The sequence below is a fragment of the Lemur catta genome, chromosome 6 (genome assembly GCF_020740605.2).
Source record: "Lemur catta isolate mLemCat1 chromosome 6, mLemCat1.pri, whole genome shotgun sequence".
Taxonomy (NCBI): domain Eukaryota; kingdom Metazoa; phylum Chordata; class Mammalia; order Primates; family Lemuridae; genus Lemur; species Lemur catta.
In genome coordinates, this window is record NC_059133.1 from 51,842,002 (window position 1) to 51,867,858 (window position 25,857).

The 25,857-nt window shown below is 52.4% G+C and overlaps 1 protein-coding gene across 1 annotated transcript; it reads left to right on the forward strand.

The window, feature by feature from the left end:
• Positions 1-922: 922 nt before the first annotated feature.
• CTDSP2 (CTD small phosphatase 2) lies at positions 923-25,792 on the forward strand. The gene is made up of 8 exons (XM_045553476.1): positions 923-1,520; positions 15,793-15,941; positions 18,112-18,150; positions 18,597-18,698; positions 19,280-19,336; positions 21,404-21,496; positions 21,638-21,823; positions 21,999-25,792. The coding sequence occupies exons 1-8, from the start codon at positions 1,457-1,459 to the stop codon at positions 22,122-22,124; spliced, it is 816 nt and encodes a 271-aa protein (XP_045409432.1). The 5' UTR covers positions 923-1,456; the 3' UTR covers positions 22,125-25,792.
• Positions 25,793-25,857: the final 65 nt, after the last annotated feature.

Here is a 25,857-nt window from a genome sequence, read left to right on the forward strand (position 1 = left end):
CCTGTGGACAGATGTAGATCACTGGAAAAGACCGGATATTGAGCTGAAACCTGCCTTTCTGGAGCACCACCTGTTGGGAACAAATGTAAATCCTTCACCTACAATCTTGGGCAGGGGACTCAAGAAAGTTTAGAGTCCAGGAGCCATTGCCAGTGGGGGATGCCCTGGGGCCTACAGCGAGAAGAGAGGGCAGCTGAGTAGATAAAACATGCTCTTCTTTTAGAGACCTCCCTCCATCAAAACCGAGAATGGAACTATGGGGTGGGGGAGGGGAAGGAGATAGGGCTAGGTTGCGAGGAGACAGGGCCGCCTAAATGGGAATAAGTGAGTGGCTTTGAGGAAAGCCTTGCACCTCGGGTCTCATTTTAAATGTGGGGTCACACAGTCCCGAGGTCAATTCCAGCTCTTACACTCAGGAGTCCTAGGTCCGCCTCCACACACATCTCTTTCTTTCGGGATTCAAGGGTTGTGCACTTTTACGTGAATCCTTGATTCGAGGGCCGGGCAGGAAGTAAGGTAACTGTCCCGAACCCCATCCCCCACTCCCGGCCCCAGCCCGACCCGAGTTAGGCTTCGCAGCTTGCCTCTGTTACCCGAAGGGCGGAACAATCCCGCCTACCCCAAGTAAAGTGGCTGACACAAGAACACCCCAGCACCGAGCACGGAAACGTGAGCTTTGGAGTGGCCTTTTAAGTAGTTGGGAAGGAGGTGTGGCCGAGGAGACTGGGAGGCCTCAGTCTGGCGACGGGGGAGTGGCCCGGGGGCGTGGCCGTAGCGACTGGAATGTTGTTGGGTCCTCGCACCGCATAGTAAGGAGGGGCCACGCCCCTTTTCTCCGAGAGGGCCAATCGGAGCGCTCGAGCGGTTTCAAGTCTCCCCCACCAGCCTGCCCGCCCGCCACCCCACCCCCCTCGGGGATTTGCTTTTTCCGTAACAAAATAGCAAAGCTCCGGACGATCAGCTGCCCCGGCAGCTCACAGGTGGAGGGGCCCAGGGCCTAGGACGCTGCCCCGGAGGGGAAAGCGCCAGCGGGCCGTGGAGAGGCCGGGTCGAGAGCCGCGAGGCGCGCGGGGGTGGGCGCTGCAGCCGCGGGTTGTTTATCTGGAGTACGGAGGGGAGGGGGGAGCCTGGAAACCGCCCCGTGTCCCATTTCCTCCTCTTGTTTTCGCTCCGGATTCTCCATGTTGGACCCAAACTGAGGAGCCCGGAGCTGCTGCCGGGGGATCGGGGCCGGGGGCACCCGGGGGAGCCGCTGCCCGGGCCGCCCGCCCTCGGTACAGGCCGCCTCCCTTCCCGGCCCGGGGAGGAAACAAGAGGGGGGATGTGAACAGCTGTGGGAGTCGGAGTCTCGGGAGCCGGAGCCGGAGCGGGCCCCCGCCCAGGCCCCCCAGCCCAGCCTAGCCTGCGCGCCCGCCCGTCCTCCCGCCCAGCCAGCCCGGGCCCGCGGGATTGTTAGATGGAACACGGCTCCATCATCACCCAGGCGCGGAGGGAAGACGCCCTGGTGCTCACCAAGCAAGGTAGGGGCAGCAACTTCCCAAAACTTTGCGTCGCCCCCCGGGCGGGGAGGGGGGCTAGCAGAACCCAGAACCTGGTCCAGGCCTTTGACCTACTGGGGCTCAGAGCGGACGATTGCGACCAGACCCCGTGGTCCATCCGCCCCCGCGTCCCGGCAGCACCCAGACCCCCGTGAGGCTGCACTGGGCCCGGGATCCCGGCGCCGAGGGGGAGGGGCGTCATCAGCGCAGCTGTCACCCTGTCCCGAAACCCCTCCCCCCAAGGCAGAGAGACGAAGGGGTCGCTCTTGAAGCACAAGCCCACCCCACGTCTGTTCCCTCCCGAGTTGGGGGGTGGGGTCGTCACTTTCCTGCACCGCCGCGCGCGGCTGCCCCAGGATCGCTGGGAGGGGTTGGGAGAGGGTCGTAGGGGTCCCGAGCTGGAACAGAGCCGTGACTGGAGTCCGGCACTTCCCAGGCCCCTCCAAGCCTGAGGTCGCTCCAGCAGCGGGCGGTGACGGCGTCCGGCGGGACTTGGGACCAAGTTCACCGCTTGGAGGCGGGGGCGGCCGCGGTGGGGGAGGGGCCCGGGCCCGGGCCCTGGCTGACCGGACGTGGCCGGTCCGCGGCTCAGCGCTGGGCCCGGGACCGCGGTGGCGCGACGCTCTCGCCCGGCTGCCTCCCGCCGGTTTCGCTGAGCAAACAAGCCCGACCCGAGGCCCGGCCGGAGCCCCTCCCTGCCCCGGTGCGCTCCCCCGGGGCCGCCGCTGCACACACAGAGCCGCGTTTGTTTAGCCCGGGAGCGGTGTCCCTGGTTACATAATTCGCCGGATGGCATCAGACCCGGCATGTTTCTGAATCGCGCAGCAAAAAAGTGCGAGTTCTCTGTGGGCAGCGGCTCGCGCCCCCGCCTTCCAGAGGGTCGGGTGGAGACGCGAGGCGGGTCGCGGGCCCTCTCGGGGGGGAGGCCGAGGCCTCTCCCAGGGCCGGGGGTAGGTTGGGGTCCAAGGGTGGAACCTCTCTTAGGTTGGTCACAGTGGGGGTACCGAAACTCTTTTCCCCTCCCCCACGTTCTTCTTCTGGCCTTGAGGAATGTGTCCAAAATAGCGGGCAGAATTTCCACGGGGAAGGTCTAGCGTCGGTTTTTTCTGGAGAACTCCTCGGACCGGGGCCACCTGGCCCTGGAGGCTGGGGCGAGAGCACGCCTCTGGGACTAAATCCGGAGCGTTCCTTCCCCCTCCCCCAGCAGCGTGAAGGGCCAGAATATACTGAGGCCTAGAGCCTGGTGGGCAGCCAGCTGCGGGGCCTCGGGGCCGCCCCACATCCCCCTGTTTGGCAACATTAGTCAGCAGGTCACTTACGCCTGGGGTTCGCGTTCCAAAGAAGCTCCCCCAACTTGCCTAGGTGCGAAGCAGCTGGATTGGTGGAGTCAGCCTCTCTCGAATTCCCTTGGTGGAACGGGGGTGTGAGGGGGAGGAGACAGTGTGTGCCTCTGGCATCTCTGGCCGTGCTTTAAATAAGCCTGTCCTGGGGAAGGATGGAGCCTTGCCTGCTCAAGTCCCAGCCCCTTAGAAGGCCCCCACCCCGCTGACCTCTCTGTTGCCTTGAGTCTTGCTCTCCTGGCTGCATCACCAACCAGGCTGTGTGACCCAGGCAGCAACTTCACAGCCTCTGCTGGCTGCTCAGTTGTGCTGAGGGCTGAAAAACAGAGGCTGCCTGTGTTTACAACTCCTGACTCGTCCCATTCTCTTCCCAATCTCATCCCAGGAAATGACCCTAGCAGCTAGCCAGAGATGAGGAAATCTGGATGTTGAAGGGTTGGAGAGGGGGCAGTGGTGATGAGAAGCTGGGAGGAGCAACCCTGTGCTTCCGCACCACGTCCTCTCGTGTAGGTGTTCAGGAGGGTGCCTTGGGGATGATGAGGCCACACCAGGAGTGAGGGAAAGCTGAACTGTGAAGCCACATCCTATAAATCAGAGCCTGAAGTTTCATCCACCAGGGAGAATAGAGGCAACAGAACAGATAGCAGAAAGCAAAACAGCTGGCTTCTTGACAGTGTTAATTTGCTAGTGTTGGATTTTCTTGGAGTTATGTTTTTTATTTTCCTGTGTGTGTGTGTGTGTGTGGTTTGTCCTTCAAACTTAGCCCTGGAGGAATCTGAATTTTCAAGCCAGCAGCCACTGGGTCTCTCCCTCCCCATATAATTTGATTGCATTCCAGAGAAGGCATATTTTCTTCCTGGGCTGCTTGGGCACCCAGCAACCACTAAGCCAACTTTCTGAGTCCCACATCATTTATAAACAAAACTTGCATCATAAAACAAAAAACAAAAACTGGGAGAGGGGGAGAACATGTTTCATTTAACTCCTTTATGTGTTCTTTCCCTCCCCCCCAACCCCCACAACATCCCATCTCCAGGCCCTGCTTTCCTTTGCTTAAGGGGAAAGGACTATGAGGCAGCTTATTAATAAATGAATTTCTGGAAAGAAACAAATTGCTCCTAGCTTGGGTGGCTTTTGAGTGAAGCTGTTTGCCATTGCAGATTTTTTTTTTCTTTTTTAGCATTCTGTTTTCTGAGGTTTAAGACTGTCTGGGTGTGTTGATGATTCAAAAGTAATTACAGTAGGGGAAGTAGAACAAAGTTGCTGAAAGCATTGATGATAAAAGCACCAAAATTGGATCATCTTCCCAGACAGATGGATGAAATGGCTTCCTGGTACAGCAAGGACAGGAATATGTGTAACATCAAAAAGAAAAAAGGAAAGTTAATATCAATTTGTCAAGAATGGCCATTTATTGCAGTCCTATATGAGGTTGTCATCCAGTTGCTGGGGTGTCATGCCCTGGGCTTTGGGATTAGATGGGGAAAAGCCAAGGAAATAGGACTGGCCCTGTAACCTCCTACTGTGAAATGAAGAGTGAGGGCAGCCTCTTCCTAGCTCTCAGTGACCCATCAGCCTTTTGGGGGAATCGGAGATTTTTTTTTTTTTGTCCAGGAGACCTGATGACCCTTCCTTTCCTGGAGGGGATAATGATGCCTCAGTCGTCTCACATGGAACTAAACAGGTTCTGATAGCTAATCTCAAGGATTCTTCTGAGAAACTGACCATCCCTAAAAATTAGGATGGTGGTAACTTTTTCTAGCTCTTGGTTTTCCACATAAGGGAGAAGTTCTGTCTTATTCTCTCAAGTAGTTCAGACACCTTTCACTGTACGTGTAGTTAAGCCCTTAACTTGAAAAGCTTAGAAATGAATCTTGCTGGAGCTTTCTTCCTCAGCCTGCTCTGTGTGGGGGGTAGGGTGCTCTGTGGCACAGCCCGTAGGGTCCAGGGTGCATGTTTATGGCTCTTCCCCCTCCCTGCCTCTGTTGTCTCTCAGCTCCCCTTGCCCAGCCTGGGTCTTGGCTGCTTTGTGCTCTCATGGTGACTGCTGAGGCTCACTCCTGTGTGTCCTTTGTAGTTTTTTTCCCCCATCTTGGGGTGGGGGTGGGAGCCTGTGTGAGGACTTAAGCTTGTGTTTGTTCCTGCCCCAAGAACCCCAGGGGAGTGCCGATAACTCAGCTAGGATGTTTATAAATGCCAACATCTGGGGTTGGGGTTTTCAATTGTCTTGCAGAGCTTTCAACTGAGTAGGACTTTGGAATTGCTGTGAACACTCTCTTGGCCATGGCAGTAGTGTTCCTGTCTTCTCTCTTCTCACCTGTAGAAGTCTTAAAGAAACTGGGTAGCAGAGAGGTCCCATTTCATCCTCTGTGTGGGACCTTCCATATCCCTTATCATGAACTTTGTTAAAATGGTAAATGCCATAGAAATCACATTTCCAGCTAAGGTGAATTGATGTTCCCAACCTTTCTGTGGAGATGCAATTGAATGTCATAACTAAGTATGGGAAATATGTAAATATAGATGGGATTGTGTGTATATGTGTGCGCGCATGCGTGGGCATACATACGTAACTTTTCTTCCCTTCCTCTTCCTCCTCACCTTTCTTCCTGCTAGCTCTTGGATAATTGGGGGGGGGTATTGTTTTATTCCCATCTTGGGAGGTTTGATCCTTGGATTGGGTCTAGGGGGGAAGGAGTTAGAGTGTTCATTGTACTTCAGAGAATTGATCCAGGAGCAAAGTTGATTGCTTCTGTCCTGGTTCAAATCCCTGCTTTTCCTATGCACAATGAGATTTGACAAATCTCTTTAGTATTCTGAGCAACTTATCTGTAAAGTGAGAATAATATATACCTTTCTATAATGCCTGGTACTTAGTAGGTGATAAGTGTTAATGTCTTCCTTTTTTACACAGCCAGACTATCACTCTGTTCACCCTCCTCCATCCCCCCAAGGACACATGGTGTAAATAGCACATGGTCATGTGGGTTTTATTGTTCAGGACAGGTGGCTGGGGGTCAAGGGAGTCACTGATATAGGGGCTTGGGCCTTCTGGAAGGATCAACCTCTGAGGCTTGCAAACAGCCTCGATGCTCAGATCCCTTCTTTGTGCCAGTGTGACTTGGGATGGGATTTTATTTGCATGTGCTTGGGGGCTTTTGCCATTCTATCTGGTGCCTGGGCATGGGACAAGAGGAACCCAGGGAGCTGTGCACCTCCTGTAAGAGTCTCTAAAGTCTAAACTTTCTTAGCAGTGGCTCAGCCTCTCAAATGTGGATATAACAAATATTCAAGACAACTATGTGCTACATTCCCTTACTGTTTGCATTTGCTGTGAGAGTTAATGAACTCAGTGAGATTCAGATTTCTTCTAGGGAATTTTAATAACAAGAAGGGAAAAAGAAAATGGATCTTTGAAGAGAAGTATTCTTATGCTGTTTCTTTGCTTCTGTGGTTTTGGGGTACAACGTTGAGAAGCACACAAATAGCATTCAACTGCTTTTCATCCTGTCTCAGGCTGGCCAGCTCTGGGAAGCATGGAATTAACCTAGTTGTCTTGGGGACATGGGATTGGGTGTGGCCCTGACATGATTCCCTCCCTCTTCTGAAATGGAGGACTAGTTCCCAACTCAGATGCAGATGAGTGCGTTAACATGCAAATCTTATGGAACTATTACAAATTAAAGTGGAGAAGTTGACTTCTTAAAACTGGAGGCCTCTGTGGACCAGAGACCAACTAAAACAGTGTTTCTTTGTCCAGCAAAGTGCCCAGCCCTTCAGTCTAAGTGTGCCTGCACCGGGATCTGCTATTACAGAATGGGTACTCCGGTGAGCACCACAGCCTCCCCCTGGGCAGGAAGTGTGTATACCCTGTTTGATTTGTCAGCTGTTGTAGGGGTTAGCCTTGAACCTGATCTGTGAGTGGATCTGTCATTTCCTTTCCCTCCTGGTTGCTCTTAGTCCTCCCCTCCACCCTGACTCCCTAAAATCAGGCTTTGCTCTTACTCTTTTTATTCTATACCTTCTTTTATCTGTTGCTGCAGCTTTTCTATCCTGTTGAATTTGCTCTTTCCCAGCCGCACTGTTCCCAGGGAACAAATGTGGCCTCAACCCCTGTGAGAGCCAAGCAGGCTCATAGGAAGGCTCAAGTCACCTGCAGAAGCCTTCCTGGGCAGTGGATCCCAGCTCTTCGGTTTCCATAGCAGAGTGGGGCTGGGGCCCCTCCTTCACAGGAACAGGGCCTGCAGGAGGAGACAGCAGGCTCAGGTCTTTTGACTCATGTATGTAATAGAATAAATGCCCCTAGAAAGGAAAAGCAGATCGTGGGCATGAGTCCCCTGAGGCTTCAGAGGTACTGAGCCAGTCAGATATGGTGGGGAGAGGGACCAAGGGGACTTTGGCTGAATTGCCTTCTAGTCCTGGAAGAGTTAGTCAGAGACCCCTGGCAACCTTTAGATGTTGGCCCTCAGCCGGGAACACACATCAGAATCTCCTGCGACACTTACTAAAAATATAGACCCCCCACCTGGGACCTCCTGAATCAGAGCATGGGCAGGTGGGCCAGGCATGCATGTGTTCCAAATGCTCCTTGTGGTTCTGACAGGTGTCCCTGGAGAAGAGCCAGCTAAGCACAGCAGTAGCCCCAACTGCCTATTTAGCCTTGAGCAGGAAGATTCCCCTTGGGGGTCCAGTTTTGCTGTTTGTTAAAGATCTGTGGCTCCCCAGGGGGAATCCTAAAGTTTTCTGAGTGAGTGGACAGAGTAGTGATCCTCACTTACCCAAGAATAGTCACAGCCAGTATTTATAGAGCACTTACCATGGGCAAGGTACCATTCCTAGCACATTATATCTAGTTGCTCACTGACGCCTCAGAACAACCTTATGAGACGTGAATTATCCCCACTTCACAGATCAGGAAAACCCTCCCTGAGAGATCTGAAGGATACGGCTAGGGTCAGCCAGACCCTGCACTCAGGGTCAAGCCCTCGCTGTGACCCGCACTGCCTCTCATTTGCATTGCCATTCCACTTTTTAGAGTGCTGTTGAGTTCATGCTTTAGGTGTTCTGAAGCCACCTTGTAAGGGACCATGCAGGGGAGACCTTTCTAGATTGGCCTGTGAGGAAACTGAACCCCAGAGAGTTGCGCCTTAGGCAAAACCACAGAGCTGTTAAGAAGCCGAATTGGGGCAAGAGCTGGGTTTCCTGACTTATGGCTCAGTGCTCTCTCAGGTGGACACGCCTATACTGGTTGGCTAGTCCTAGGTGAAGCTGAGGGTGGAGCAGGTGAGTGTCCCTGGAGGTGGAAGCAGGGCGGTGGGTGCTTCCCTGGCAGATGCCTGCTGGTGCTGCAGAGGCCAGCCACGTGAAGAAGGAACTGGTTGGCCAGTGTCAATGAGTGTGTGTGTGTGTGTGTGTGTGTGTGAGAGAGAGAGAGAGAGAGAGAGAGAGAGAGAGAGAGAGAGAGAGAGAGAGAGAGAATGTGATTGGTTTTTGTGGAGTCCTGAAAAAGGCCATTTCTCAGGCTTGGCCCTGTCACTACCTTTGTGTAACCTCTGAAATGAGTTAGAAGAAATCTCTGTGGTCCCTTCTTTGTGAAAATTTTGAGATTGAGTTTGGGATGAGAGTATGAAAGTGCTTTGTACTTAATGACCAGCAGCTGACACTTTGCAGGCTTTTATTAGGGCCAGGACACTCCCCTAGGCTCCTTGTAATTCTCACATCTTGAGAAATAAGTAGTCTTCCCATTTTACAGATGAAGAAACTGAGGCCCATGGCCACACACCTTATACATGGCAGAGCGAGGATTTAAATTCAAGTCTGCAGCACCTTGTTTAACCACTTTGTTTTCACTGGTCAGAAGAAAGACACTTGGAGGTTCCCTTGCTTTGTCCTGTGTCTTGGCTGCTTTCTCATCTCTTGCTGTGTCAACCTAAAGCAGGCTTACATAGCCGGACGGGCAAGAGGCACAGGATTCTTCTTGGTCTTTGACTAAATCCAATCATTCCAGGAGTCAGGGGCAAAGAGAGCACCAAGGCAGGAGCTTGCAACAGCCACTAAGGGGGTGTCTGTGTCCTGCTTGGTGGGTTTCTGTTAGCCTCACAGCCTCCCGCAGGGGCCTGCTCAGCACCTCCTTAGGAGGAGAGCAGGGCTCAGGGTGGGCAAGTGTGGTTTCCAGCCCCCCACAGTGACACCTCTGTTCTAGCAGGTGCTGCATGGGCAGGGTCTTCTGCTGAGGCGCAGGGGCAGGATCCAGCCCTTTGAATTGTCGTGGGTGGCATCTCACATTTGTCCCTGCTGTCCTATGGGTCATCAGACCACTTCCTGACACCCTCCAAGAGCTCTCTGGAGTAGGGTTTGGGGGCTGAGTCTGCTGCTGACACATGGGTGAGGAAATATGGCCTCTGTCACTGGTCTAGGACCTGCTGCTGCTTCTGGGGGACCCTCCCTGACCCAAACACATTTTTAAACTATGTTGGAGCTGCCCAGGAGGGTGTTTTGGCAATAACTCCTTTATAGACTGATTCTGAAATCAACAGACTAAACTCAAAGAAGTTGCCAGGAATCCCCTTCTCTCAAAACTGAGCCCTTCTTGAAGGAAGGTCCCTAACTGAGATCAGAGACCAGATTGCTGAAGGGGACAGGAAAAAGGCAGGAGACAAGGTAGCATGTGACCTGTGACCCCCCACCCTACCCCACAGGTGGCTTTAAGGACCCAGGACCCAGGTCTGAAAGAAATCTTTCTTAGGAAGAAGAGAGTTGTGGGCTGGGTGCAGTGGCTCATACCTGTAATCCAAGCACTTTGGGAGGCCTAGGTGGGAGGATTGCTTGAGGCCAGGAGTTCGAGACCAGCCTGAGCAAGAGCGAGACCCTGTCTCTACTAAAAATAGAAAAAATTAACCAGGCATGGTGGCGTGTGCCCGTAGTCCCAGCTATTTGGGAGGCTGAGGCAAGAGGATTGCTTGAGCCCAGGAGTTGAGGTTGCAGTGAGCTACAATGATGCCACTGCACTCTAGCCTGGGTGACAGAGCGGGACCCTGTCTCAAAAAAAAGAGGGAGTTGTGCTGGGAGCTCTCCTGCCTGGGGGAAGGGAGCTAATAGAGACATTGGCTTAGGTAGGAACACCCCAGTTGCTGGCCATAGGGAGGGCACCAATGTAGAACATGCTGGTGTGAGCGAAAAAGCATGGCTAAAACTGCCTTTTTTAAAAAAAATGTCCATGCAGCCAGATTTACAGGTACTTTTCAGAACTTTGGGAGCTGGTGCTGAGCTGGATGAGGCCCTGCCTGCCTTGTTAGCTGAAGAGAACAGTGTCAGTGGTCAGGTACTGTGAAAATGGTACACCTTCCCCATTGTTTCTAGTCTTTTCTGTGTGTGGGATGTCTAGGCATCTCTCACCCTCTTTTGTTCCCTGCCGACTCACCTGCTGGTCAGAGGAGCTCTTCCGTCCACCTGGCACTGTAAGGCCTGTCCCTAGCCAAGGCACAGATGCCCCTTGCGGAGGGCCTGGGAGGACTCCTCTCCGTGGGGAGCCCCAGTCAGATGTGTCTTGGCTGCAGGGCCCAGGCAGCCGGCCAAGTAGGGCCGGAAATGCTCCAAATACTCTCCTTCCTCCAATAGCTAAGGGGAAAGAGGCCCCTCAGAGAGGCCATTTTATAGTGATAGCCAGACTAAGCCCTTTGCTGTGGGGGGATGGGAGACGGTGGGGAAGGAAGTACTTCTGAGAGATGAACCAAGAAAGAAGGCATCTTTCTACATGAATGGGCTTGTTAAAATCCAATAGCATGAGGCTGGGCGCTCAGGCCTGTAATCCTAGCAGTCCGGGAGGCCAGGAGTTCGACACCAGCCTGACCAAGAGCGAGACCCCAGTCTCTACTAAAAATAGAAAAATTAGCCGGTCGTCATGGCACGCACCCGGGAGGCTGAGGCAGGAGGATCACTTGAGCCTAGGTGTGTGAGGTTGCTGTGAGCTACAGTGACACCACTGCACCCTAGCCAGGGCAACAGAGCAAGACTCTGCCTCAAAAAAAAAAAAAGTCCAGTAGCTTGAGAGATTGCCTTCTGCCCAATCTCAGGCAGGTGTGTGAGCCCTTCCTTTACTGGGTCACGGAGCTGTGTTGTTGGCACAGGTGATATGTGGACCTGACCTTCAGAAGGGTAAAAAAAGTGTTGTCCTGGTGAAGCCGGTCTTCATCTGGGTATGTACATGCACGTGCTTCTTAAGAGGCAGAGACGACTAGTGTCCTCACCTCCTGCTTCTTGGGGGAGGTGGGAGTGGGTCCCAGGGCAAAGAGTAATGTTCACCTCAAGGGAAACAGCCTTACTGCCTTCCTGTCAGTCGCAGAGTACCAGTCGGGGAGACTGTGAGCTGGGAAACAACTTTGGTGGTAGATTTGGGAGAAGGTGTAGGGGTTGTTTTGACTTTTTTTTTTTTTGAGACAGAGTCTCACTTTGTCGCCCTGGCTACAAGTGCAGTGGCGTCACCATGCCCAGCTAATTTTTCTAATTTTTGTAGAGAAGGGTTTCATTCTTGCTCAGGGTGGTCTGAAACTCCTGAGTTCAAGCAGTCCTCCCACCGCGGCCTCCCAGAGTGTGAGGATTACAGGCGTGAGCCACCGCGCCCGGCCTGTTTTGATTTTTTGAAACCTGCTGCTGCTGAGAGTTCCTTGGGTACTTTTTACTCCTCTTCTGTTCTCGAGCTTCATCCACAGGATGGGGGCGGGGGGAGGCCTCTTGATCTCTTGTGGCTGGCCTCCTGGAATGAGGCCCATGATGTTGCCAATCAGTGATCATCTCCCCTTAGATAATTAATTAAAACAAGCACAGCATTTAGCTTTAGAGTTTGCACAGTACCTTACTCTGTTTGTTTATCTTTTCAGTCCTGAGTGAGGGTTTGCTGTTATCCCAATTTATGGATGAGGAAACTAAGGTTCCAAGAGGGTGTGTGGCTGAGTCAGTAACTGGCAGAGCCTGGACCCCAGCCCAGGTGATCCCCAGAGTGGGAGGACGCCTCCCACATCCCGCCCTCTCTTCACACCCTGCCTCATAAGAAGCTCGCAGCAGTGCAGGGCTGGTTTGGCTTCCCTGTCTTCAGCCACCTGCCCACTTTCTTCTTAAGCCAGAGCTGGCTCCCTCGGTGGGTCTGTGCTGGTCCTCTCGGACATCTAGTCCCAAACCAGATGTTTGGAGCAGGGAGAGCAGATGCACATCAGCAGTTGGGCAGGAGAGAGGGCTGGGTGTCCACAGAGAGGGTAGCAGGGGATGAGGGAGGGAGAGCATCTGGTTGTGAAGCTACGTGGCACCCACTGGAATCCTGCCCTCCCTTATTGGGGAAACTGTGCAGTGAAATCGCTGTGGGCCTGTAAATCCTCTTGTGGCCGGTGTTCCTCTCCTGGGAAGGCAGCCTGCTGCTCCTCCCCATCACCGTCACACACAGGTGCGGGTGGCCTGCACCTGGCTGCCAGGGACACAATGCTGAGTGCTGGTTGAAAGGAGCCATTTGAAAGGCTCTTTGACACAAGTTTCAGATCCCACTCTGTTGTGTGATTCCCTCACCTCTAAATCCACTAAACAAAGCAGGTCTTGGAAGGAAGCTCTTGGCTCTAGTCCCTCCCTCCTCCCCTCCCCCATTGTCCTCTTGCTGTCCCAGAGGTGGCGGTGGATTCCCTGGAGTGGAATCCCAGAGGCTTGTACTGTTTTACCATTTGCACCTTTGGTGGCCTGCCCAAGAGGACATGTAGGGAGGTGGACCCCAAACTGATCTTTTACCAGCCCATCCTAGAGAGGAGTAGAGCAAAGTTCCCAAGAAGAGACCTGAGAGTGCCCCCAGACTTCCCAGTTGTTGCATGAGTAAAGCGCAGGGTGCCCCACACAGAGTAATGCTTAAGAGCCTTGGTTCTGGGTTCAAATCCTGGCTCTGCTGTTATACTACCCACATGACCTTGAGCAGGTTACTGAACCTCTCTTTGCTTTAGTTTCCCTCCTGTAAAATGGGGAACTAGTGTCTACAAATGGGTTTGTAGGGAGGCTCAAATGAGGTAAAGATGTCAAGTGTCTCACACCGGCCTGGCACATCACTGGTGCTCGGTAAACGGGGCTGAGGCCTGGAAAGACCGAGTGGCTTCCCTCAGGTGCCTGGCTCCTCCAGTGCCCACCGTCTTCTCCCCACACAAAGGAGGCTTTTCTGTTTCCAACTCTTCTGGGCTGTTGCAAACTAGTGGAGGCTTCCCCAGGTCCTTTCTCTGTGGAAGTGACAGAGGCCCTGGAGGCCCCTGGAATCATCACTCAGCCAGCCAGTTACTGAGTATCTGCTACACAGAGGGCGGGAGGCTGATGAACGGACCAGCCATTGCAGGCCTTGCGGGGAGGCAGCCATGCTGGGGAAGGCTGAACCAGGCCCTGATGAATTCTCAGGAGCAATGTTTGTAAAGGTAAGGAGGACAGACAGCCTAGAAAAGGATTGAGGGAAGTGGGGCCCCATGGGGAAGAGGGGAGTGAGGGATGTCTGGGGTATTGACCTTGCCGTTAGGGGTCTGAGGTACTGTGCTTCAAATGCCTGGCCCCAAGGTCAAGGCATTTGTGGTCTCAGAGGCCCAGGGGCTGCCGGCCACATTGTGTTTTTGAGAAGACCCTTATCCCCTGCAGAGTCCAAGCTCCCTGCCTAGGGCGGAGGCGCTTCTGCCTGTTGGGCTCCCTGCAGCGGGCGCAAGCCAGGCCTCTCCGTGGCCCCAGCCAGCTGCCCCTTTCACCCCCTGCCTCTCAGGATTACTCAGCCTTCACAGCGTCTGTCACTAAGATGCCGAGTGCATTCCTGACGGCCTCTCTTCAGGAAAGGCCCAGGCTGTGTGGCCTTTTAAGAAAGGCTCCGTGCCCGGGTTAAGCCTCTGATTGTGGTTCTGCATGAAGAAACCATAAACCAAAGGAAGAGCAAAGGTTCAGCTTTGCTCATGGAGCTTTGTGTCAGCGTCTGCTTTAAGTCCCTGGGCTTGGAATTTAATGTAGGCCATACAGGCAGGTGGGAAATCTGTCCTTTCCCTCTAATTTCTGCATAAAACCAGGGGGGAAAGTCCAAGGCAACTCTCATCCTGCTGTCTTTAAGTGCTGGGCTCTGCTTGGAATTTTGTCCCCTTGATACAGGGGATTGGGGAATAACCCCCGACAAAATCCCCAGTCCCTGGGAGTCTTGGTACTTTGTCCAGGGCCAAAAGCTTGAAAGTGACATCCATGGTTTTAGGCTACTTGCTAAACCATTTTCTAAAAGGTTTCCAATGGCCATACCAGTGTTAAGGATCTGGCCTTACCCAGAGAGGAGAGGGACAGTTCTGGACCCGCTGACTGCGGAGGCCCCAGCCTGCACCTGCAGGAAGTCTTCTGCCTTTCTGTTGAGTCAGAGCTGAGTTTGTGGTCCTGGGGTGGTGCTGCCTGCACTTGACTGACTGCTGTGTAGGGGCCATTTCCTCACCCTTGGTCCTGAGGGAATAGTTTGGTTTTTCTCTCCTCTTCTCCAGGGGCACAAGCAGCCCAGTAGCTGGGTGTTAAATGGCTCTCTCATCACCCACTTCTGTAAGGGCCACCTCGGCGCATGCTTGCTCTAAGGGCTGGACTGAGCCAAGGGAGCTCCATGGTGCTCCTGCATGGCCCCCACCACATCGCCTTCCTCTTGCCTTCATCCCCATCTCGTGGAATAACACTGGGGAAGTTGTCCTCAGTGGTATGCCGTTTGCTTTTCTTTACCCCACAAAGACAGAGGCATCTCCAGCGTTTATTTTCTGCACACTAGTTTGCCCTGTGCTTTAAACTGGAAAGGCTTGGGTTTCATCCTTAGGCGGTCTCCTGCTCAGCCTCGGAGATGCTCACACCCTCAGGAGGGGAGACCTGTGGCTGAAGGCCGTCCTGTAAGTGGTTGTGCAGCGCCACCTCCTGGCCACAGTACCCATCGTGTCTTTCCCATTCTTGCTCAACGGTTGCCAGAAAAGTTCATCTAATCAAGAGGAATTTGCAAAAGATATTCTGAAGTCAAGATATCAGGATATTCAGGATTTCTGGTCGAACCTATAATGCCCATAGCTCTCTGTATCTGTTTGGCCTTTGTGGGGCTGCCTTGCCAAGCCTCCTGTTAAAAGGGCTTTGTATTTCCAGCACCCAGGTTGTCGAGGTAGGACTAAGCAGCTGCAGTCCAGAAGCGAGGACATCAGCCTAGGACCTGAGGCTGGATGTGTGTATACAGAGGGCTTAATGCACCTGTGTTTTACCAATCAGGTTCCATGTCCTTGAGGGGAGGGAGCATTAAGGCAAGTGGCTGGAGTGTGGGAGAGAGACAAGGGTGTAAAGGAAGACTACAGCTTCTTCCTTGGGGCTGTGACTGTTTTGGAGTTTCTCATCTCTTATTTCTGGTCTGGAGTTTTTAGGCAAATTGGGCTGCTGTGCTGCCACTGACACTGAACAGAACTGCAGCTCTACTAACTCAAAGGGGACAAGATTACTCCCCTGTCTAGAATGATTAGTCTTCCTGGGAGATGGCATTAAGGAGGATTTTTGTCTTGGTGAATTAATTTTGAGAGCACCTTCAGTGTGCTGTAACTGGAGCAGCAGAACACCTAGATTTTATACCTGGCCCCATCTTTGAGTCTCTCCCTGTCTGTCCCTCCCAACCCTGAAATGAACAACAAATCCTAAATCCTCTGTAACTCACATCTCCCATTTCCCAAACCAGGGACTGGGGATTCCTGCCATTTATGCTTTAAAGAGAAAATGTTAGAATAAACATGTACATTTTACTGTTCCTGTATGTGGTCGTTCAACAGACACGTACTGTGTGCCCTGGTGGAGCTCACAGACTGGAGGGGATATGGCCATGAGAGTAGCTGTGGACTAATGTCTCTGTAGGTAATGCCTCTGTCATTCTCTCTCCACTCTAGGCCTGGTCTCCAAGTCCTCTCCTAAGAAGCCACGTGGACGTAACATCTTCAAGGCTCTTTTCTGCTGTTTTCGCGCCCAGCATGTTGGCCAGTCAAGCTCCTCCACTGAGCTCGCTGCGTATAAGGAGGAAGCCAACACCATTGCTAAGGTAGCTGGGTCGGGGTGGTGCCACACTAGCAAGGAAGGAACTGCTAGTGGGAGATCCCTGCAGATGAGGGCAAGTGGGCAAGTGGCCTTGCCTGAGATTATGAAGGTCTCTAGCTCAGAGAAGTCCTTCCTCTATCCTTCCATTTGTAATCCATTTGCTTCCCATTTGTGGTGTGGGCCACCTGGATGTCCCGGTGGTTTCTGAGGACCCCTGTAGTCCAGACCCTTCCAGGTCCCAGGAACCATGCAAGGCACTTTGCATATATTGTCTCAAGTGATCCACACAGCAACCCTGCAAGGAGATTCATAAGATTCCTATTTTGCAGACATGGAAACTGAGACACAGAGGGTTTATGCAGTCCCTGAAGAGTTCATAGTTGATAAATGGTAGTGACAGGATTTGAACTCAGATCTCTCTGGCTCTAAAACCTGTGTTTGTTGTTGTTTTCTACTATGCAAAGCTATCTTCCAAGTTACTTGAAATCCAGGGAACCAGGAATTGAAACTCTAGCATGCTTTTAATAACCCCTGCCAGCAATTCTCACCTGTACCCGTGCAAGACATTTAGAGATGGAGGTGGGGGAGGGATTTCTGGATTTGTTTGTTTTTTTAAGATAGGATCTTACCCTGTCACCCAGGCTGGAGTGCAGTGGTATGATCATAGCTCATTGCAGCTTCAAACTCCTGGGCTCAGGAGATCCTCCTGCCTCAGCTTCCTGAGTAGCTGGGACTACAAGTGCACACCACCATGCCTAGCTAATTTTTATTTTATTTTTCTATAGAGAAATATCTGCAGAAGAGATTTCTATGTGGATCATTTGAGACAATATATGCAAAGTGCCTTGCATGGTTCCCAGAACCTGGAAGGATCTGGACCACACGGGTCCTCAGAAACCACAGGGGCATCCAAGTGGCCCACACACAAATGGGAAGCAGAAAAATACAATAAAAATGTCTTGCTATATTGCCCAAGCTGGTCTTGAACTCCTGGGCTCAAGCAATCCTCCCACCTCAGCCTCCCAAAGTGCTGGGATTACAGGCATGGGCCACTGCACCCAGCCTTTTTTCAAGAGACAGGGTCTTGCTCTGTCACCCAGGCTGGAGTGCAGTGGTGCAATCAAAGCTCACTTGTAACCTTGAACTCCTGGGCTCAGTTGCTACTTGTGGGTATTTTTGATCATCACAATGACTAAAAGGTATGGCTAGCATTTCAAGGGTGGGGCCAGCCCCAACCAACAAAAATTATTTTGCCCCAAATGCCAGTGATACCTCTCTCTGAAACACCGAAGTCTAACTGTCTAACTGTCCTTCCTCTCTCTCAAAACCAGGCAAAAGATACGTACATCAATGAACAATCACTTCATTTTCCAATGGGGAGACATGGTTAAATAAAGTACCACCTGACAGTAATACTAAGTGATTAATTTTTACAAAGGGTTCTCAATAACATGGAGAAGTATTGAGTTGCAACATTAAGTCAAAAAGCAGAATGTGAAATTATATAGTATTATATTATGGAAAAAAGACTGATAACAGAAACTTGGAGGAGATACACCAAAATATCAACATTCAGTGCTAGGATTTTAATTTTTATTCAAAGTTTTTGTTAAGAACACTTACCACTTTTTACAACTATAACTTTATTATTAGCAAAAGGCAGGGGAGGGGTCTTTCTGATCTCTCAGCACCCCACCTCCCCTCACATTTTGGGTGCCTGCAGTGTGGCTTGCTTGATGTTTTGTTAGGGGCTGGGTACTCCCCCATACATCCCCGCAAGGAGGGCATAGGAAACATGTTCTCACCCAGGGGTGCAAAGCCTGTGTGTAAGGACTAAGCAGGAGGTTAAACCACCATAATGAGGAGCTTAGATTTTGGGTTTGCCTGTGACTTTGTGTCCCTGAATCAGCTGCTGAGTTCCCTGTTCCTTACTTTGTCCAGCTGAGAGGCAGCGTAGCTGCGAACAGGGACACCGTCTTCTCCAGTCTGCATCAGGCCTAATGTGGGAAGGAAGCGCTGGCTTTTCCCCTTTCCTGCCTAGCTCCTAGGAAAAGTCACTTTTGTCATGTTAGGAGCTTCCAGGTGGCTGGGTCCTGGGGACAAAGTTGTTCTCCAGGACTGAGGCAGAGGCAGTGGGTTTGGATGGCCACTGACCACCTTCTTCTCTTCTGCAGTCGGATCTGCTCCATTGTCTCCAGTACCAGTTTTATCAGGTACGTGAATCTGGCTGGTGCCAGAAGCTCGGAAGCTCAGGCCCCCGTAGATCCCTGGCCAGCCCTGTTGGGCAGGTGATGCCCTCACTCCTCGGCTCCTGGCCAATCACTGGCCTGCCCTGGAAAGCCATTTGTTCCAGACATGTGCTGAGGGCCTGCTATGTGCAAGGCGTCAGCTTTGGGCTGGGGGACAGCTGGTGCTCCAGGCCCTCTTCCTGCAGCTGCTCTCCATCCTACACCAGCCCTAGCCACCACCTCCAGTGTCCAGATCACTTAATACTCCCATTGGGAGTGTGAAACCTAGAAACCGACCCTACCTTCTCTATTCTCTGCCTTTAAGTGGTGTCTGTCATGGGTTGGTGATTCCGTCTCCACAAACAGCCCAGCTCTTCCTCGAACTGGGCTTTCTTGGTGGGCAGATCTCAACAGCCTGACTCTGGTTTTAGATCCCAGGGACCTGCCTGCTCCCAGAGGTGACAGAGGAAGATCAAGGAAGGATCTGTGTGGTCATTGACCTGGATGAAACCCTTGTGCATAGCTCCTTTAAGGTAATCCAACATCTAGAGCCCTTCCTACCCTCATCTTGGGCCCTTTTGTGAGCCTGACAACAGGTGCTGTAAGGCAGCCTGAAGATGAGGATAGAAGAGTGACCAGAAGGGAGAGGGCCAGGCCTCTGGCATTTTGGCCACCTTAGTGTCACAGATATCTAGTGGCCACACTGAAGAATGTTGAGTAGAAACTCGCTGCCCTCCCCAGTCACTGCTAACAGGTTGCATCTGCCCCCCAGCCACATAGCACAGAGAGCCACCAGGGCTCCATACAGGGCAGGCCTAAAAGACTGGTTGACTCAGCTTTGGCCCCTGCCCCTGTTTGTCTCATCAAGATGTTTGTTAACTATGGGAGACCCTCAAACACTCAGCTCAGGTAGAATTTGGTGGGGTGGAGGGTGTGAGAAGTAGGGAAAGCCAGAAGGGATATCATACTCTGCTGGGTGAGAACCTCTTAGTGGGGTGGCAGGAGGAGCATCCAGGAGACTCCAAGATCTATTTCTCCCACCCCTCCCAGGGGTATGGTGGGGGCTGCTTGTCCCTCCTGCCATGCTGACACCATTAACTTTTCTGCCTTCCAGCCAATCAACAATGCTGACTTCATAGTGCCTGTCGAGATTGAGGGGACCACTCACCAGGTAAGCTGCCTGCCAAGCCACACCCAGTCCAGAAGGTGGGCGGTTTGCCTTCCGTTTCACCTGTGCTGGGGTCCTCAGCCCCTCTCAGGGCTTGTGCTCCATCAGTTGATCCCTTTTCTGTAACTTCAGTCTCCCCTTTTTATTGGTATTAGACACTCAGGGCTTTCTCATCTTAAAAAAAAGTTTCAACCCCACATCCCCCTGTAGCTGTCATCCTTGTTTTCTCTTTGCAGCCAAGCTGTTTGAAAGAACAGTTTACATTATTTAATGACAGTAATAGCTATCATTTGTTAGTCCCCGCCCCCCATGTGCCGGCACTGTTACATGATTTATTACATTTTCTCTATTCCTGAGTGGTTGGTGTCCCTGCCTGTTACAGGCAAGGAAACCAGTACTAGCGGTTTCTTCTGCCTAGAATGCCCTCCTCCTCATGCCCACCCACCCCTGAATAGCTAGTGAGCTTCTTCCTTCCCAGCCCAGGCATCTGTTCCTCTGTGGAGCCCTCTCTGACTCCTTCCCCTTGGGGCCCTACCCTGGGTTCTGCCTAAATGCTCAGTATGCATCTGTCAAAGTGAAGAGCACTCAAATCTAAACAAGACCAGCCTCCAGCCCTGCTTAGCTGCTCAGTCCAGGGTTAAGGATCACGTGCTGTTGGTACTGAAAGACCGTTTACTCACAGTGCTTGCCCAGGTGGTCTGCCTGCTGCCCGAGAGTCAGGGACCACTGGAGCAGATGCCCTGGTAGCCCTGATACTTGTTAGTGTGGTCTGGTCACATAGTAAAGTTACTAGTAGGGAAACAGAGATTGAGGCTTCCGTGGGTTGTTGTCACTGTCTCACATCCATCAGACGCTTTCTCCATCACCGGCTCCCCACTGAGGTGCTCCGCCCGGCCCTGCACCAGCCGCTGGTCAGAACCAGGCTTGGCCCAGCAGCCCTTTATGGTCTATTTTTGCGTACAGAGATGTGCAAAACCCATGGGGAAAAGACAAAGGTATATTTTCAGACAGGCAAATATACACTGTGAACTCCTGATTAACATGCAGGGGTGTGAATAATAAAAAAGGAATGAGATTAAAATGAGGGTGGCCTACCTGTCCAAGGTGGGGTTGAGCGAAGAGTGGGGAAGGGATGCCAAGCTTGTTGAATAACTGGGAAGAGGGAGGGGCTTGCTGACCGTTGAAGAAATGGCAGATTAATAGGAGCCAAGCTGTGGCTGCCTGGAGCAGAGGGTCCCTGCTGCAGAGCTTCAGGGGGTCCGGTGAGTTGGTGGCCAGTTCAGGCCAGCTCTAGGAGGGAGAGTCATGGCAGGCACACAATCTTTGGCTAGGGAGTGATGTGAATAAAAGGAGCTTTGAGGAAATGATTCTAGTAGCACCTATGTGTGCTAGAGGCAGGGAAGCAAGAGAGTGCAGTCATTTGGGGGGACATGCAGCCAAAGAGCCATTTAGGCCAAAATGTGAAAGATCATGAAAGGTGGACACAGGTGCTGAGTGTGGCTGGCACAAAAGGGGGGCGGTGCTAGGGCAAGAGGCAGCATGGTGTCTCATCCGTGGTCATTGAGGGGAACCAGTCACTTTTCTCTGGTACAATCAGAGAAGCTGTGTGAGGATATGAGGTTTCAGGAAGTGTCTGTGTCTTTGCCTGATGGTGCCCTGGACAGACTGTCCTGCCGGAGCCAAGGACAGAAAGCTCCCACAGAGGCTGTGGCTGGATTCAAGTAATCCAGGATAGGCTGTTTCCATCTGTGAGGCCTATTCTTGATTACTTGTTTCTGGAGGCAGCTGATGGTCCGCCGCCGGAGACAAAGATGGCTCCTGGGACATGGGGTATTCGCTTCTTCCTGAGCCTAGTTAAGGTTGGGACCACTGAGCCAGCAGAAGACTGGGGAGGGGGCGATGCTAGTGTCCTGGTCTGTGGGGCAGAAGACCCCCAGCCAGGCGGTCCAAGAGGCTAGGTGTGGGAGTTGGACCTACGGGGTGCTCTTTGTGTAACTGGGGAAGGTGACGATGCGGCAGTGCGTCGGCCTCACAGGGTTGCCTCCAATAAGCCTCTCTGCTTCTCCTCAGGTGTATGTGCTCAAGAGGCCTTATGTGGATGAGTTCCTGAGACGCATGGGGGAACTCTTTGAATGTGTTCTCTTCACTGCCAGCCTGGCCAAGGTACCCAGGGGCAGGAGGGGAAAAAGGAGCCAGGAGCAGGTGTGGCAGCCACAGGGGTGGTCCAGTAGCTCCTTGCTGGTTCATAGGATGCCACAGGGGACCAGGATTGCATCCACACTAAGTCCTCTTGTCTCCTACCAGTATGCTGACCCTGTGACGGATCTGCTGGATCGGTGTGGGGTGTTCCGGGCCCGCCTATTCCGGGAGTCCTGTGTGTTCCACCAGGGCTGCTATGTCAAGGACCTCAGCCGCCTCGGGAGAGACCTGAGGAAAACCCTCATCCTGGACAACTCACCTGCTTCCTACATCTTCCACCCAGAGAATGCAGTGAGTCCTGCATGCCCACGTGGCAGGGGTTGGAGAGGGAGTGGGCTGTGGAGCCGTGGGCTTACCCAGAGGAGAACACCACCCCCGGCAGAGCCAGCCAGCCTCTATGGGCTCTGGGGTGAGGGAGGGACGAAGCGGCAGTCAGGAGATTCACACCACGTTTTCCCGGTCCAAGGTGCCTGTGCAGTCCTGGTTTGATGACATGGCGGACACAGAGTTGCTGAACCTGATCCCAATCTTTGAGGAGCTGAGCGGAGCAGAAGACGTCTACACCAGCCTTGGGCAGCTGCGGGCCCCTTAGCCTTCCCTGCTTCCAAGCAACGGCCATCCTAGTAGGGGACTTTGCTATACTGTGCCTTTATGATCAGCCTGACGGAGTGGAAGCTGGAGCACCTCACCAAGTGGGGCCTGGAAATAGTGAGGAATGATTGGAAAGAGCTTTAGGACGGGTTAGATGCTGAATGGGCAAATATCAGACCAACGATAACCAGAGCTACCTGCTCCCCGAGTTGGTTGCCAAGCCGTGTGTGTGAGAGAGTGCATGCGTGTGTGTTGCCGTGAGCTGTGGCCCCAGCATATGCAGTGTTTCAGTGGGGGAGAAGCTGAAAGATCGTGACTCTTCCCAAGTTAGTTCATCTCCTCTCCTGTCACCCTGAGAGCCACTGAGCTCTATGGGGATGAAGACTATTGAAGGCTCCATTGCCAAACCATGGCCTTTCCTCAGTGTTTTAAGGCCTATGCCAAGGAGAAAGGAAAGGTCAGAGGCCGCCTTTGGATGCCCCAGGCACACACCTTTCTGAAATCTTTCTCCCCCCAGCTGCTGCAGACAGCAAGATGACATTTCGGGGAAGATGCGAACTTGTTCCCAGACCAGTGCCCCAGTGGCCATCAGGTCCCGTGGCCCAAGGGCTGCGCTTGCCTCCAGCCAAGTGCCTGGCCTGGGCCCTTTCTGTGTCTCCCTAAGGCTTGGGCGCAGGGCCTGCCTTCCTCACCACCTAGCCATAGTCCTGAACCTGTGGGGAAGGAGGTCTTCTCCCTGCCCTGGAAGAGGACAGATACCTGATTTCCGTTCTTTTGACTCTGTTTTAAAATTCTCTTTCTAAAATGGAGTGTTGGGCCTGTTTTTTTTTTCTGACAAAGCTGCAGTCCTGGGCCCAAGATGAATGTGGGAGGCGCTAGGGGTGCAGAGAAGAGATATTCCTCAAAGATGAATGTGTGTGTCCTCTTGGCTTATAGATCAGCTGAGCTTGGGATTGTTTCTGTAAGTCTCCTTTCAGGGATTCTCCGCTGGTGCTGGCGCAGGGACTTTTGTTCCAACCGCTGGGGAGAGCTAAGCTGCCCCAGCCCCTCCCGTTTCTTGGGCAGGGCTCTTTCCTGTTGTGTCTTCCCCCAGGGCCTGTCCTGTGCTGAGAGCTCTGTCTATTCCAGCCTTCATCTTTCCTGGCTGTCACTTTTCCTTTCCAGGGCCTCAGAACTTCTGCCATTTCTGGGCTAAGGGGGAACAGGTGTTCTTGTCATTTAGTTTGCCAACCAAACGTGCATGCTTCCTGCCTCTGGTAACGGGTGTGAGCGAGCCCCTCACAGACCTGTGCTCTGGGTGTCTCTTGTTTTCAAAGGTTCTTAATAGTGAATGCTTTAAAAAAATCATCACAGAGTGGAAGTTTCCCCAGGGTGGAAAACAAGAGGGGAAGCACAAGGGGCCCCCAAACAGGGAGCCCTACCTCAGCATCACTGCCTTAATCATGGCCTCCCCCGGGGCTGGGTGGGGTTCTCTCCTCTCTTCCTTCCCTCCTGGGGTGGGAGTCCTATCCCCATCTCTGTTTTTCCCTGGAAGCAGGTGTCACAAAGCATTTGTGAATTGCACCACCTACTCAGGTTGCATCCCCATCGTCCCTTTCAATTTCTACACACTAGGTCCAGCCTCAGGAACTAACCAGTTTTGGAAAACCAGGTGGTGGAGCAGCAGCTTGGTGTTCTGAGTGATAGCTGGCCGGCATCTTTCTCTAGCTTTGTGGTGCCGCTTTTCCTCCTTGTCCCAAGGTTGTAACACCTTGTCTTTCTCTTTGGCATCACAGAAGTGGAAAAGAGTCCCCAAAGCTCCTGAGGTCAGTGCCCCCAGCGTCTTTCCCTGGTGCCTGCAGGGTCCTGCTGCAGGTGAAGGGAAGAGGACTCTAGGTGCTAGCCAGGAGCACCATCTCCTGAGGGAAAATGGGAGCTCAAAGTAAGGCCAGCTGTGGCTTCAGAGCCAGGCCCTGGCATAGACCATTCTCCTAACATTGCAGCAAGAGCCACTCTCCCAAGCCCCACCCTGAGGGTTTAGCCCTTGGCCAAATCTTTCACTATCTGAGCCCAGCCAAGCTTTTCTGACTAAAAAGCAATAAGAGGCTCTAAGCTGATTGAGTTCCAAGGACTCTTTCTGCCTTCCTTTAGATCTCCATGTCTTTCCAGGTGGAAGGAGAGCCTGTGTCACCCCCTTCCTTTCCTAACAGGCTTGTCCAAGTGCTTGGAGTATGAACTGTGACCAAAGCCTGGGATGGCTTGGTGGGAGTGTCCCTGCTGCTTCTGCATGAAGCCCCTGCTTTGTAGGCCTACTGCTGTCAGAACCCTGCCTGGCCACCTGCAGTTCTTCCGCAGAAATGCCATTCCCATCGCCCTCTCCTCCTCCTCCCAAGAAGCAATTCAGCCAATTCTAAACAGGGTCCATCCACATAGACCAGAGCCAGCCTTGTCATTATTTGCTGTCTGGTTTCCAGTTTAAGTGTGTTAGGGGCAAATGATGATTCTAACACTTGCTCCTCAGAGGAATTAGGCCAGACTCAATTTTGCAGGAGGGCAAGATTGAGAGGAAGCCAAGTCATCCCAGGCTCTGTTCTAGGGCTTCCCATTGGACACTGGTCTTTGGGAGGCAACAGGCCACCATGCCTGATCAGCACCAGTTCAAGCCATGCCAGGAATCTGCCTACCTGCCAGGTTCAGTTTTTTAAGGTGCCTCTTCAGGGACACAGTGTGTCTCTCTGATTGGGCTTCTAAATCAAAAGCCTGATGTTCGTGTCCCTCTCATAGGGGGAGCTTTGGACACAGGACCAGTTTGGAAAAGGGTCAGGTAAGGGTTTCCACTCTGCACATTGTAGAGGGGGACACTCTGTAGGCCCACGGGTCCCTTACTAGAGAGGTTGAGTGAATTTGCCTTCAGTTAACCCGGGACCTTCTGTTTAGCTCCCTCCTGCCTCCCAAAGATTTTAACCATTTTGTAAATGTATAAACTCACCTCTGTTAACAGTGGCCCAGAAGCTTCTTTGTGCTAAAAGCATGGGAAGTTCAAAGGCAGTCATTCCCCGGGAAATGGATCCCATCCTATCTGCTGCCCCTGCCCTGTTCCTGAAGCCTCATTTAGTAGGGCAGTCCCCTGTAAGGCTGTCCCTACATCCAGTGTCCTAGCCAGGCCAAGCGTGCGAGAAAGGTAAGTCCATTTTCCCCCTCAGGTCTTCAGTTGGTTACTTAACCACTGTTGTCCTCAATCACCTGTTGTGTAAAACAGAGGTCTAGTTTAGTTTTGTTGTCTTCTTTTTTTAAACGCCCATAAATACTTGCATTCAACCAGGGGAAAAGGGGGTCAGAGGTCTGGCCAGCTGCCCCATTCCTTTAATGTTCCAGGGCCTGCCCCTGATGCAGACCCTCTTTGGGCCTCCTGAGCTTCTTTGCTTATATTTACCCCAAGTTTGACACATTCCATCTTGTGCCGCTTTCCCCCTTCAAGATGCCATTTGGAGGGTAGGGGATCTGCTTCCCACTGTGACTGTGCTACGGGATTCTGACTACCTTGCTTACAGATTCATGGTTTGATAAATTTGTTGTATTCAAAAACTTGAAATGTAGGACGCCATTAAGTGTCTGTTTATATTTTTGGAATATTTGTATTACTTACAATTAATTAATAAAAGTGGGTTTAAAAAACCTATCCAGGAATGAGAACTGCCTCCTGACTGTGCTGTTGTTCACTCGGGCACTTGGTGGGCACCACCCTTCTTCCCTTG

Coding starts and splice junctions, on each gene's coding strand:
- CTDSP2 (XM_045553476.1), top strand. CDS start 1,457: ATGGAACACGGCTCCATCATCACCCAGGCGCGGAGGGAAGACGCCCTG. Junction 18,151..18,596: donor TCCAGTACCAGTTTTATCAG/GTACGTGAATCT, acceptor CTCTGGTTTTAG/ATCCCAGGGACCTGCCTGCT. Junction 21,824..21,998: donor TCTTCCACCCAGAGAATGCA/GTGAGTCCTGCA, acceptor TCCCGGTCCAAG/GTGCCTGTGCAGTCCTGGTT.